At 53.2% G+C, this 14,692-nt stretch overlaps 1 protein-coding gene across 1 annotated transcript; it reads left to right on the top strand.

Annotated features, from left to right (window-relative positions):
- Positions 1-3,093: 3,093 nt before the first annotated feature.
- On the top strand, positions 3,094-13,352 carry trpc4b (transient receptor potential cation channel, subfamily C, member 4b). Its single transcript, XM_019871760.1, has 16 exons — positions 3,094-3,896; positions 3,972-4,225; positions 5,991-6,206; positions 6,707-6,925; positions 7,172-7,312; positions 7,504-7,680; positions 7,776-7,976; positions 10,150-10,486; positions 10,655-10,794; positions 10,886-11,086; positions 11,168-11,289; positions 11,508-11,703; positions 11,779-11,973; positions 12,323-12,364; positions 12,642-12,731; positions 12,889-13,352. The coding sequence occupies exons 3-16, from the start codon at positions 6,048-6,050 to the stop codon at positions 13,330-13,332; spliced, it is 2,664 nt and encodes an 887-aa protein (XP_019727319.1). The 5' UTR covers positions 3,094-3,896; positions 3,972-4,225; positions 5,991-6,047; the 3' UTR covers positions 13,333-13,352.
- Positions 13,353-14,692: the final 1,340 nt, after the last annotated feature.

The raw sequence follows: 14,692 nt of genomic DNA, 5'->3' as shown, positions 1-14,692 counted from the left end.
ATGCCACTTTAGCAGAGCAAAACGTGAATGTCCGAAAAAGCAAAACGTACAAAAGAAAATGTTTTAAATGGAGAAAGTACGGCTCGACCAAGTAATTGGCCAACCGATTTAAAAAAAAAAAAAAAATAATAAAAAAATCGGCAAAAATCTGCCTTTTTTTCCTCATAATTTGCCCTTTTTAAAAACATGAACAGATAACACGGAGATAATGACATTCAAATATTCTCCATTTTTCCCTTTCATAGTTCCACAAATATGAGTGGACAAGCCAGTCAAATATTCTGCCTGAAATTCACAACTTAACTGTACAAGCATTTGAGTTTTCTTCATTCTCGTTATTGTCACGGTTGATCTGTTTGGGACCGACGGGAGGTTATGTGGGGCTCCTTCTACAGCGGCACACCTGTTGGTCATCATTCCATCCGTAGGATGCCACTGATTTCAGACTGTTAGCGCAGCGCCGCGGCATACCGGGCACGTGTCCTCCTCAGGTGGTTGTCACGGCGACTACTCGCCCAGCCATCTCGTCCTTTTATGCGATTGAAAAGGCCGGGCGGACGCGCGCTCACCGTTGCTTACGGTCGGGTCGGTCGGCTCCGTCGCGTCGGTCAAGGACAGCGACCGATCAATTGGAATTTGTCGTTTCTCAGGCGGATCATACGCCGCTATTGCGGGTCTGAAGTGCGGACCCCCCCCCCCGTAAAAAGATCGTTATATATTCACAACGTTGCCTCGTCAGGAGGTTCATGGTGGTGGAACTTGGTGGGGCGGCGGGGGCCGAGATTGCGGCTAATGAGTTCCCGAAGCCAGGGGACGAGTGTTGCCATGGCGATAGAGGACCCTGGCTGGGTCAGAGCGTAAGCTTTGGATTCTTTCAACACAAGTGGCTTCTACCTGCGGCGCTTAGATAAGACCCCCACCCCTTCCACCCACCCACACACACGCACACCTTAAAAGAAAAGACCGGCACTTTGAAACGCAAGTTGAGGTACTTTTGAGGCAGGCAATCTTGTGTCAACTTTTTGCCGGCTTGTGTTGGAGTCTCGCTGCTACTTTTTGACTGATACTTGTCGCTTCTCGCTGCTGTTCACGTTGACTTCTCGTATTCGGTATCTGGATTCCTTCTTGAACCGTGTAAAGCAAAGGGGTCCAAACTTTTTCGTCGAACGGCTGTCAAGAGAAAAAATGGAAGGATGAAGGGGCCACTTGAACATTGTGAAACACGCTCAAGTCGGTCAAGAGAGCAATTCCGCATCGTTTGTGTCATGGAGTTCATTTCATCAGCTTTCTGTTCAAAGGGGTGAACGCAGTTAATGTTTGCAACGTAAACCCCGTTATAAACGAGGGGACACTGTATTTACAGTTTGACTTTCAGTGTTTCAATGACTCACGGCCAACTTTCACGAACGAGCTGTTTTGGTGGAAGAAAATGGGGAAACCCGAGAATAATGATTCAGATCCTGAATGGAAATAGGACCTCCACCCAGTTCCTTCTAAAAACCAATAGTTGAGGATTTTTTTTTTTTTTTTGGGAGGGGGGAGTAGGGAGGGGGGCAACAGCCCTCTATCTCGCAGAGTAGATGCGGCCCTGGACTTAGCAGCAGAAATACTCGGTTGTTTGAGTGCCTTTTCCCTGGAAGATGGCCGACCCCCGCCTCCTTTCCGCGGAAGTCGCGCCGCTTTCGTCGGAGGTCAACTTTGAGAGGCACTCAGGAGACGCCTCGGCCATTAAAAGCGGGACAAGCGACGGCGTTGCGCTGATGACATGTCTACCGGATGGGGATCTTGTTTCAATGTCGGCCACCATCATTCGCCTTTTACGGCAGAAGAATTAGCTGCGGGGCTATTTTTAGAATCGATCATGTTTTGTTTTGTTTTTCTTCTCCCACCACACGCACAACGACTGGCGTGCTGCAAATAGCTCCCACGAGAAAGCCAGCTCAGGCAAAGCTTCTTGCCGGCTCCTTCCGTTTATTGATACGCGAGCTGACCATAATTGGCTATTGATTATCATGCGCGTGATTCACTGCCAACAGCCGCCAGGGCCGCACTCTTCACAAATGACTCTTTGCCACATGATTCATTTTGTCCCCTCCTCCTCCCCCCCCCCTGCGTCTTTTACCCACTCCGACGGCGCCCCTGATTGATCTCGGCGTGTATGAGTTTTAGCGGTTTCTCATCGTGATGCACTGACGGGTCATCCCGAATGACTGTCGGCATCGAAAGGCGTAGACGGATTGGGGTCGGGTCCGCAACGGAGACGACGACTCGGCTTTTGGAGTCTCATCCGCCGCATTTGTGTTCAGGGCCCCTCGAGCCTCACTGAAATCGCACGCTTGTTTTTTTTTACTCAATCACCTTTTTGTGGTCTACTCCAAAAAGCCTTCGGGCCATCTTTTGCATCGATTTTTAAGGCGGATTGAGTGTGGCTCACTCGACTGAGACGGCCCTCGCGAAAGTGTCTAAAGATCTTTTGATGAGCTATGGACACTTGACCTCATGACGTCACCTTTGATTCCGTGGATGGTCATGTCCATGTGGAGCGGTTGTAATGGCTTGGCACCGTGCTGGTTTAGAAATGATTTCTCTGCTCGGAGGACATGCCGTGTGATTCATAGCAATGTGGCCTTTGAGCATTGCGATGTCATCTCCGGTGTCCCGCAGGGATCGATGCTCGGTCCTGTGTTTTTCAGTAGGTCAAGGCTGCCCAGCCCCAAAAAAAGTCTCGGGGATCCATTTGACTTGACTCACCCTCCTTGTACTGTAACTGCTCAGTGTGGGTGGTGCTTGTCAGCAAAGTTTGACAATTTCCCACAAAAAGGCAGCAAACCCTCCAACAAGCGCTGATCTCGCAGTGTTTATCGAGAAGAGAGCTTCCATCCTGACCTACATTCCTCCCACACAAACACTCTCCTCCTCAGGCCTGGCCTGCGGATTGTAAACGGGGCAGGCGACAGCCAAGGTGGCGCCAAAATGAATTGGCGATGGCAAATGAGCGAGACATTTGCCGTCGCCGGATGATGGGGACAGGACGCAGTGGCAGAAAGGACAAGATTTTTTTTTTTCATTTGCTCAGGGTCACTTGTTCATGTCATTTCCACCTTTCTTCATTTATTTATTTCGTCGGGACGGTGCACATGAATCAACGCAAGAATAAACAGCGTAAATGCGCCGCACTTAGCATGAATGCTAGTTTTCAGCCGCAGTCCCAAGGCAGCTTTCTAAATTAGCATAGTGAGACACATCAAAGTTGAAGACCACAATGACAGAAATAAAAACCAAAGAGGTCGTGAAAGAAACAAGACAAACGGTTGCAGTACTCAATTCCAAGACAAAAGACCAGGACAGACAAATCACTTGGAACTACAAATTGCTTGGCCAGACGCCCACTGGAACGGACTGCCGTCTGGAAACGCTGTTTAGTGGGTGCATGTCTGATGTACTTTTAGCCAATGTTTCAGGTTTTTTTTTTTTTTTTGAAACGTGGAATGGCACGGGCTAGTCAACCGATCTGATTCCCGACAATGATGTCACTTCACAAGGCCCCGCCCATTAAACGGGCACATCCAGCAAACAAATGCAACACTATAACAGACCTCAGAAACCAGTTTCTTTCTTCTCGCTCTCTTCTCATCGTGTTGCATATTTTTTCTTGATTTAAAAAAAATGTTTGCTTTTTCTGGGCCCCTTTGGCGAAAACCCGCTCATTTCATTTCCGTCGATTTTTGGATGAAAAATGAGGGAGATTTCCCCGCGCTCGGACTTTTTCAGCCTTCTCATTCTTCTTGTGCTCCCTTTTCCATCATCATCATCTTCTTCTTCTTCTTCTTCTTCCTGCCAACAGGTGGCCGCAAGCGGGAGCGCGCACACGGGCGACAGGCGCACTTTGAACTGCGGTGAGGGGACTGCGTCTCTCTCTCTCTCTCTCGCTCTCTCTCTCTGTCTTTCTTCATTTCACTGCGTCTCTCCAGCGCTCCCAAATTCAAAGTCGTCTGCGAGCGAGTTGCGATCGAGCGCGGCGTTCCGCTGGCCTTGCGACTCGCTTCCAAGTGTCGCGGGCATGAGGACGACGGTCATGATAATGCTGAAAAGGAGGAGGAGGAGGTGGAGGGATGTGTGGGCGTGAGGGATCCCGCATCAAAAACGTCCCCCTGTGGAGATCATTAAAAAAAGCGACCGGCTGAATTGCTGCCCGCACGAAGTTCCCATGTGCAACATCACTCAGGTGGGTGCTCTTTTTTTTTTTCCCCCTCCTCCTCCTTCTCATCACCCTCGCCTCTCCTTTTTCTCGTTGTCATGATTATGGAGAATTTACTCTCCCGGTGCCATGTGCCACGAAAAAAAAAATGTGCATGGACCATGTGACACACGTGCACATTCACGCACAGAGACATGCACGGTGTAACTTTGACCAATGCTAATTGGCGTTTTTAGTTCTTGCGTGTCTTCCCCCAAGCACTGCAGCAGCTGTGTGTGTGTGTGTGTGTTGGTATAATCCCACTCTGAGCCCAGTAAAGTGTCGTTATTATTTTTTCCGCACTAGCCCTTGATACCAAAGGGATGGATGGGGGCTGCAGGATGAAACAATGCAGATGCTGTGCTCATATGCGGCTTCATTACACATACACGTGCGTGCGTGTGTCCCATAAGTACATTCATGTGATTATGCTATGGGAGAAAAGGTCATTGATGTTCAATTGGAATGCATGGTACTGTTTACACTGTCCATTAATGTTCCAATCTGGATCAGATCTGGATCAAACGGCTTGTTTGAAGTCTTATTTCATCCATGGAGAGCTGCAACTTTTGGGGATTTTACAGCTATGCCAACTCAACAACTAAAAAAAAAAAAAAAATGGATTGATTGCGTTTTGGCAAAGATCCGTTTACATCGGGACAGAACCTGTTTCAAATACTGGAGGCCTCACCGAAACAAGACTGTGACGCTTTTGTTGCCTTTTAAGGTGCCCGCAATGCATTAATGACTTGACTTTATTGCTCACTTTGTCGCCCTCGGAGACGTTTCCTTGTTAGGACACTTTGCCACCGAGGAGGGCAAAAAAAAAAATGTAAACAAGTGCTGGAAGCATCTTGGTTTCTCAGCTGCGGTCTCCAGGCAACCTCAGGCGCTGTCAATCAATTAGCAAGCTAATGGTGTTTACTTTCGGACAAGGTTGGCCCTGCCTGTCAATCAGCTCTGGCCCCGGGGCCGCCAGCGGCTCCGGCTAATGTCGTTACTAGCGTCGCTAATTGTAATTAGCTTCGTTGAGACCGAACCAAAAAGGATTACGGCACTTAGCCTTCATCTCGATGGCTTCCTACTGCAAGCGTCCAACACGTGAGACTCTAACAATCCAACATGCATTGTCTCAGTTTGATTCTTTATTTTGGAAGTTTGTTCCCCGCCTGCACTGCACCAGGTGACTCATGGGGGGGTGCTTTACTCTTCTTTTGGACAGTTCCTCTCAGTTTGATTCTTTATTTTGGAAGTTTGTTCCCTGCCTGCACTGCACCAGGTGACTTGTGGGAGGGGATTAGTCTTCTTTTGGACAGTTCGAGGAACTTTTTGCTTATTTTCCAGTTTCTTTTCGGTGCACACAGGGGCTATTGTTGAACGGTTGCTAGGCAACCTCTAACGCTGTCAATCATCCATCCACCTTCTGATCCGCTCATCCTCACAAGGGTGGCGGGGCGTGCCGGAGCCTATCTTGCTTATTTTCCAGTTTCTTTTCGGTGCACACAGGGCTGCTGTTGAACGGTTGATGAGAATGGTTGCTAGGCAACCACTCACACTGTCAATCATCATCCATCCATCCATCTTCTGATCCGCTCATCCTCACAAGGGGGGGCGGGGCATGCCGGAGCCTATCCCAGCCGCCTTCGGGCAACCGGCTGGGTCCACCCTCAACTGGTTGCGAGCCAATCGCAGCGCTGTCAATCAAACATTTTTTTATTTTTATTTTTGAATTTGTGTCCCCTTCTGGCTTCAGGACGACACCTTCATGCCCGGCAGCGTCTGTTAGCGTCCGTTAGCGCGAGGCGGGGCCATGTCCCAGCTGTACTACCGGCGCTCGGACAGCTCGTCGTACCGCGACCGCATCCCCCTGAGGATCGTGCGGGCCGAGTCGGAGCTGTCGGCGTTGGAGAAGGCCTACCTGGGCGCCGTGGAGAAGGGCGACTACGCCAGCGTCAAGCAGGCCCTGCAGGTGAGCCACGTTGGCGATGCTGGGAACTTTTGAGGACCTGCGCATTTTTGCTGCAGGACCCAAAGAACGTTCTGAATAAATCCTTCTAGGAGGCACAGGTACCAAAAATGTACACACAAGCGCAGTGGTGCGTTTATGGTACGAGTAAAGGGAGTTTTTCAAGGTATGAGGTGTCATTTGATCAATTAAAAAAAAAAAAAGACATCCGTGGCAGTGACCTCAGCTCAGAAACCAAAAACAGTCCCGAAGCCGTATAATGACATGGAAAAAAAAGAGAATTGAAAAAAAGTCAGTTTAGCGTCATGCTAACAAGCTATATAACGCCATCAACAAGCTAGCATCAAGCGCCGTTTGAACACAAGCGATGCGGAAAGACAGACGGGCAGACTCGAAGGCGGATATTCTTTCTCCCCGCGGCTTGCCGAGGAGTTGTAACGGTCTCCCGCATGTACGTCCGCAATCAAAACAGGCCTAGCAAGCTTTGGCTTTTTGCCTCGCAGGAGGCCGAGATCTACTTCAAGATCAACATCGACTGCATCGACCCGCTGGGCCGCACGGCGCTGCTCATCGCCATCGAGAACGAGAACCTGGAGATCATCGAGCTGCTGCTGAGCTTCGGCGTTTACGTGGGAGACGCCCTGCTGCACGCCATCCGCAAGGAGGTGGTGGGTGCCGTTGAGCTGCTGCTCAACCACAAGAAGCCCAGCGGCGGCATGCAGGTGAGCCATTTCCACGGGACCCCACTTCAGGGGCGGAACTTGGAAGGATATTCAGGAGGTTTCCAAAACGGAAAAAAGAAAGCCCGCTGGCGATTTCCTTTTTGGGCGTGGCTGAATTGAGACCGCTCCCGATTTCACGTCGCGAAAGGGAAATGGGCTTTGGGGGTTTGAATTTTGCAGAGCCTCCCCGAGCGAAGGCCGCCCGCGTTGCTAACGAGGCGTCGCGTTGCGCCCCCTCCCCGCCAGGTCCCTCCCATCCTATTGGACAAGCAGTTCTCGGACTTCACGCCGGACATCACGCCCATCATCCTGGCGGCGCACACCAACAACTACGAGATCGTCAAGCTCCTGGTGCAGAAGGGCGTGACCATGCCGCAGCCACACGAGGTGAGCCCCCCCCCTCACCCCCGCCGGCCCCGAGACATCGCTGTTGTAGCTAATTGGCAGCAATTGGCCGCAGGAGGCCGATTGGAAGGTCCATAAAGTAGGAGGAGCTCAGGGGAGGGCCAATCCTTCACTGCCGAGTTGAGCACGTGTGTGTGGGTGCGTGTGTGTGCGCGTGTGCGTGCGCGCGGCAGGTCCGCTGCAACTGCGTGGAGTGCGTGTCCAGCTCGGACGTGGACAGCCTGCGCCACTCGCGCTCGCGCCTCAACATCTACAAGGCGCTGTCCAGCCCGTCGCTCATCGCGCTGTCCAGCGAGGACCCCTTCCTCACCGCCTTCAGGCTCAGCTGGGAGCTGCAGGAGCTCAGCAAGGTCAGCGCCGCCGCCGCCGCCTGCCAGCAAAGCGCTACTTTTGTCCGAAGGGGTTCAACAGGCACGTCCCGGGTGCCGGACTGCTCCGCTTGCAGGTGGAGAACGAGTTCAAATCGGAATACGAGGAGCTGTCTCAGCAGTGTAAGGAGTTTGCCAAAGACCTGCTGGACCAGACCAGAAGCTCCAGAGAACTGGAGATGATCCTCAACTACAGAGATGACGTCAACCTCCTGGAGGAGGAGGGCAACGGAGACCTGGCCAGACTCAAGTTGGCCATCAAGTACCACCAAAAAGAGGTAGCCGTCACGCCGGGTAGCGTTCACAACCTCGTCCCGTCGAGTCGTCATCGGCTTGGACGCTACCGCGGGACACGTCCTACCCCGCTCCCGACGTCATCGGCACGTCGTCTCGTAACCTCGTCGCGCCGGCGACCGCTTAGCTCGTGACGTCGTCACCTTCTCCCCTCTCGTGCCGGCGTCGTCATTCCCCTCCTAAACTCGCGGGTTCGCCATGAGCTCCCCGCAAATGCGTGCGCTCAGAGCCTCATGACATCACCGCATCACCTCAGTTCTTCATCACGTCATCATCGGGATTTTGGCAGCCCTCCATGCGCTTGCGAGAGGCGCGTTTTGGGCTTTGCTCGAGGGCAAATCAACTGGGACTCCCCGAGCGGGAAACGAAACCCCTTTGGGGCTCCTTTCTCAGGCCGCATCCCGTCTATGCTACGAGCTCTTTCCCCCTCCTCCCCGCGCAACGCTCGGGGCCCGGCCGGAAGAAAAATGTCAACCTGAGTCACGAGGAGATGCTTTATGACCTTCTGGAAAACACTCAAATGTCGGCTAAGTGCGAGGCATCCATCGCGTTGATCTTGGCTGCCGAAACGCACGAGGCAAAGCGAGTCAAGGTTCCGAGAAGGCGGCGGTCCGTCGTCAAAAGTGTTCATACTGCAAATGGCGTCACGGGATTGGAGTGAAGATCGCCGATCTGGGCTGGACACGAAACAGGAAGTCGACGCAGAGTGAGTCAAGTTGAAGCAAAAAGCGGCGCTTTCGCTCGGACGCACCTTCGCCGCAGTGAGAAGTGCTTTGTGCCACCGGCTCACATCCGCACTTGATCAAGTGCAAATGAAAGTGAATCCCAGCGAGCCCCCCCTTTTTTTTTGCGGGCCCCCCCCCCCCCAAACCCCCGGGCGAGCAGGCGGGAGCTAATCTGCGCTTTTAACGCTCATCTCATCGTTCGCCGCTTCCGTCACACCCGGCGAGCGCGCCGTCACACGCAGACAAATTGCAAGCGGCTTCGGCTTCTCTTTTCTTCCGAGGTTCCGCTCCTAATTTCACCGCCGTCCGTTTCGGCGGAATAGCCCCCGGGGAGCCGCGCTTCGTTGGCTTTGAAGCACGTTCGGAAAAAAGTGAACCCGAGCGTAGAGGAACGATTCATTTGTCGGGAAGCCTCTCGTGTTTGTCCGCCTTGGTGACTTCTTCCAGGAAAGCGAGCGAAATTGCACGCCGACTGCTCATTTCCTCCTCTTTTAAGTCGGCCACGGAAAGGCTGGACTAGAGTGGACGGAAACGTCCGCGCCAGTGAATGAGTTGACTGCCCGCTCTTATAACCTCCCACGTTGGAACCGGATCACCTCGTGCGCTCAAAGGATCCGGACAGGTCTTGACAGGTCGTCCTACTTTTCGATGTCCTCACCTCGTAGAAGAAGCCGCGCCGTATTGGCTCCATTTCATCAAAATCTGCTCTGACTCGCTCGATGGCGGCCGTGTTTCAGAGCCGGAGACATTTTGGGCTTTGCTTTTCACTTCTCGACTTTTGTGTTCTTTTGACATTTTTTACATCTCGAAATGTGAGTCACTCCACTGCCGCTCACACACACACACACACACTCAATTTAGGAGCCCTTGTTGCCATGGTAACCGGGCTGCAGAGTTGGCACCCGACAATGCGGGTCGACGCTTGGCGGCTCTGATCTTGCGACTCGACGTCACATTGCGTGTGTTTCTTTCTGTGTGCGTTGATCACAGCCGTGGGCCACCTCAAAGCGGGATGTCGCTCGGTCAGGAGCGGACCTCCGCCAAAGGCCCACGCGATCTGAAACGTGGCCGTCTTTGATTTTAAAAATGGCGACGCGCCACCCTGGAAAGATCTGGGTTTTATCGCCACCGCCGGATCGGCACCATCTGGCCCCGCCGCGAGTGAACCGCAACCGCACAGAAAAAAAGACACCAAAAGACCCCAAACTGGAGAAAAATCTCATTGTGCCGAGCCCTGCTATTCCACTCCAGTCCTGGAGGGGGCAGTAAACGGCAAGCTGTTTTCAGCAGATCCGCCGCAAAAAGGATCGCTCCGTTGCTCTGGCTCGACTCGTCTGACGGCACGGCGGGCCATGCCGCTCCTCTCCGGCCCCGTCGGGGTCAGCAAAGGGCACGTCGGGGGGGCCCTCGTCCTGATCTTTGGTGTTTTCAGTTTGTAGCGCAGCCCAACTGCCAGCAGCTGTTGGCGTCGCGCTGGTACGACGAGTTCCCAGGCTGGAGGCGGCGCCACTGGGCCGGCAAGTTCCTGACGTGCGTCTTCATCGGGCTGCTGTACCCGGCGTTCGCCCTGTGCTACCTGGTGGCCCCCAAGAGCCGCTACGGGCTGTTCATCCGCAAGCCCTTCATCAAGTTCATCTGCCACACGGCCTCCTACCTCACCTTCCTCTTCCTGCTGCTGCTCGCGTCGCAGCACGTCGTCACCACCGAGCAGGACCGCCAGGGTCCGGCGCCCACCACCGTGGAGTGGATGATCCTGCCCTGGGTGCTGGGTGAGTCGGCAGGAAGGTCGGGGGCCGCCTCATGACCTCGCGGAATCCCGCACGGGAACCTCATCCTCTCACGTCCTCGAACCCGGAACCCGTCTGAACAAGAACCCCCCATCGGATCACGTCAACCGGCCGCCGAGCTCACGTCCGACCTTGTGTGCGTGTTTGCAGGCTTCATCTGGGCCGAGGTCAAGCAGATGTGGGACGGAGGTTTCCAGGACTACGTCCACGACTGGTGGAACCTGATGGACTTTGTCATGAACTCTCTCTACCTGGCCACCATCTCCCTGAAAATGGTGGCCTACGCCAAGGTACCCGCCGGCGCGGCTCTGCGGCGGACGGGGGTCACCCGCGCCGCGCTCACCCCCTCGTTCGTCTGCGTCTCGGCCGCGGTCGTTGCAGTACGGCGGCAGTAAGCCGAGGAACCAGTGGGAGATGTGGCACCCGACTCTGGTGGCCGAGGCGGTGTTCGCCATCGCCAACATCTTCAGCTCCCTGCGTCTCATCTCGCTCTTCACGGCCAACTCCCACCTGGGACCGCTGCAGATCTCCCTGGGCCGCATGCTGCTGGACATCCTCAAGTTCCTCTTCATCTACTGCCTGGTAGCCCCGCCGCACGGGTTGAGAGATGAGGGGAGACGCTTTGAGTTGCAAAATCTCTCTCCCGCCCCCCTGCGTGCGCAGGTTTTGCTGGCTTTCGCCAACGGGCTGAACCAGCTGTACTTCTACTACGAAACCAAAGCCTCGGATGAGCGGGCCAAGTGTAAGGGCATCCGCTGTGTGGAACAGAATAACGCTTTCTCCACGTGAGTCCCGAGTCTCGGGCTGCTTGGGTGTCCTCCCGCCCAATCGCCTCATCATCTCGGGACATCAAAAACTCAAGCCGATCACGTGATTTCGTCGTCGATGTCGCGTCCGTCAATGTCATAATCCCAAATTAGAACCTCGCGACGCAAGCCGCCGTAACCCGCTGATTTCATCGACAACCGCCCCCCGCGGTCCTCTCCTCCAACCTCTCGCGCAGGCTGTTCGAGACCCTGCAGTCGCTGTTCTGGTCCATCTTCGGCCTGATCAGCTTGTACGTGACCAACGTGGACGCCGACCACCAGTTCACCGAGTTTGTGGGCGCCACCATGTTCGGCACGTACAACATCATCTCGCTGGTGGTGCTGCTCAACATGCTCATCGCCATGATGAACAACTCCTACCAGCACATCGCGGTGAGGAAGCGCGGCAAGCGCCGAAGCCTCGCGCGGGCCGCGGCGCTAACCCACCGCCGCGTCCCTTTCGCTCAGGACCACGCCGACATCGAGTGGAAGTTCGCCCGCACGAAGTTGTGGATGAGCTACTTTGAGGAGGGGGCCACCCTGCCGCCGCCCTTCAACGTCGTCCCCAGCCCCAAGTCCGTCTGGTACCTGGTCCGCTGGCTGAGGACACGAGTGTGCCGGGGCGACGGCCGCGCCCGGCGCGACACCGTCGGCACGCTCGGGGTGAGGAGCCGCTCGGGGACTCGTCGCTTTCTTCGGGCTTGTTGTTGTTGTTGTTGGCTTGGAAGAAAGAATCCCACTGCTTGGTTCAGAAATAGTCGGGAGGGTTTCCGAGCAGGCTTTGGATTTCAAAGTCGGCTGCCAAAGTCCGGTCCTCGAGACCCCCCTTTCCAACCTCTCCTTCAAACCACATCAGGATCGTCATCAGGCTTCTCAGAGCTTGCTGATGAGCCGATCGTGCCAATCGGGTGCGCCGGAGGAGGGAAACGTCTAAAATGACCTGCGGAAGGGATCTCGAGGACCGGCGCTCTTGCCGTCGTCTAAAGAGCACGTGTGTTTGTCTCCCGTGCAGAGGCGAGCTGCGGAGAACCTGAGAATAAATCATCAGTACCAGGTAAGCCCCGCCCCTTTGGTGTGTCTGCATGCGTGTGTCTATATCAGTGCCTTTCCATCTGCTGCTGGAAGACATTAGAGATGAGTCATAGCGCCACTCAGTGGGGTGTACAGTTCTATTTGTGCGCCTCTGTGTGTGTGTGGGGGGGGGGGGGCCATCTTCTTTTTCTTTGCCGCTCGCCATTTCTCTCCCACTTAACGGGCCGTGACGTCTCCGCGGAGACGGGCGGCGAGTTGACGAGGTGCTGATGGCCTCTTGGTCGGACACGTGCGCGCAGGAGGTGCTGCGGAACCTGGTGAAGCGCTACGTGGCCGCCATGATCCGAGACGCCAAGACGGAGGAAGGCCTGACGGAAGACAACTTTAAGGTGAGGCCCCCTGTAGCCAGATTTGAAGGACACACTGTAGTATGAAAAAAAAAAAAAAAAAAGCTTGAAAAATAGACATGGACAGAGTGTGACGGCCACAGAAAAGCCTGAAAAGGAATCACCTGTGAGCTCGAACTGAGCGTCTGTGTTGCGACAGGAGCTGAAGCAGGACATCTCCAGCTTCCGCTACGAGGTGATGGGCATGATGAAGGCGGGGCGACCGATCTTGCAGTGCGGCGCCGGCGGCCCGGCCGAGTCCGCCCCCTTCAAGATGGCCGCCGGCGCGCCGGCCAAGAGCAAAGCCAACCGCTTCAAGATGGCCGCCTCCCTCCTCCGGCGCATGGCATGGACCCCCGAAGCCCCGAACGGGCTCCCCAACGGCTCGGCTCCCTTGCCGGGTCGCGGCGATGCCGGCGACTTGGCCGCATTCCGCGAGCGACATCCCCTCGGGGGCGGCCACCACCGATGGCGTGGCGCCCGCCAGGCCGGGCCCCCGGAACTTTCCAGAAAAATGTACCCGCTATCGGAGGAGGCGGAAGAGGACGAAGAGGGCCCAACCTGTCTGGATGTAGCAGAACAGGAAGACGAGAGCGTGGCCTGAACTTTGACTTGCCCCTCGAAGCGGGAGCCTCAAGGATGCGGTGGCGGTTTGTCGTGCTTCGTTTCCACCAAGCACTGCGGTCTCGTCTTGAGAGTGTGGGACAATATGTATATGAGAGAGAGAGAGAGAGAGAGAGAGAGAGAGAGAGAGAGAGAGTGTTTGTGTGTGTTTATTTGCGCAGAATCCTGTGGCGGCATGAATAGTCTTTGCCTTACTTAAACTTTTGAGTGCACTTTACTCGGATGAGTTAAATTCCTCGATTCCTCTGGTCGTTGTCCGTGGTTCTTTTCTATGCAAGCAAAAGATGGGAGGCGGGGCTTTGGACGCTGACCACTAGGGGCGCCCTTTCCCAAGCCAAGTCGAGCAGAAGGAGCGCCTTCCCGACAACTTGGTGCTTTCCCTTTTTTGCTGGGACTCCTCACCTGTTGATTGTTGTCAAACGGTGACAAGTCATGAAAATAAACGTGGGTGAAAAAAAATCACATTTGTCTCACATGACAGATCACAAACGCGTGATCTCAGTACTTCACAAGGAAAAAGGTCCCCTTGCTTGAAGGAGGAGTCATATGTTTTTGACATGCAGATGTCCCATGACATTTTTTTTCAGATTTTTGAAAAAAGAAATCTGAACAAAGTTGTGGGAAAAATATATACATAAAAGTTACACATAATAATGCAACAAAAAAAAAACCCAAACCAACCATAATGAATAAAAGTTTCATATTTCAGAGTAAAAGGTGGTTTTTAAGGTGAAAATTTAACGTTTCTGGGGGAAAAAAAAATTTCTGAAGGGGAAAAAAGTTACTTTCTGTAATTTGATGAAGGGGGAATATATATGTGTATGTATGTGTATATATATATATATATATATATATATATATATATATACAATCATTTTTTTTAAAATCACGATTAAATGTATAAATGTTGTAGTTAACTCAATCGCAATTAATCACGCGTTTTATCTATTCTAAATTTCCTTTGCCACTTTAATGCTCTCTTCAACATGGAATAGTAGATCAGTTTTTCTTGAAGAAACTTTGTATGTTTTGAATAACAAACTGTATTTGCAGAAAAAAAAGTTCTTTATGAGAGCAAAAAAGTCAGAAAAAGTTTTCACTATTTCTTGGGAAAAAAAAATCCTCTTAAATTCGAGAAACTAAATATGAGAAACAATATATTTGGAGGGAAACGGAGCTAATCTAATGTCTCACACAGGTTGTATTTTGTATCTCTCCAAGACTTTGTCCCGGAAATACTGTGTCCAACTTTCATTTCAGATTTTCTTTCTCCTCTTGTCATTCCAAAACCACTTGACTCTGATTTCGTTTGTGGACGTGCCAGGCCACTGCACTGACAC

The sequence above is a fragment of the Hippocampus comes genome, unplaced genomic scaffold (genome assembly GCF_001891065.2).
Source record: "Hippocampus comes isolate QL1 unplaced genomic scaffold, H_comes_QL1_v1.1 scaffold33, whole genome shotgun sequence".
NCBI lineage: Eukaryota > Metazoa > Chordata > Actinopteri > Syngnathiformes > Syngnathidae > Hippocampus > Hippocampus comes.
The sequence above is the reverse complement of the archived record's forward strand: the minus strand, read 5'-3'. Positions and strand labels throughout refer to the sequence as shown.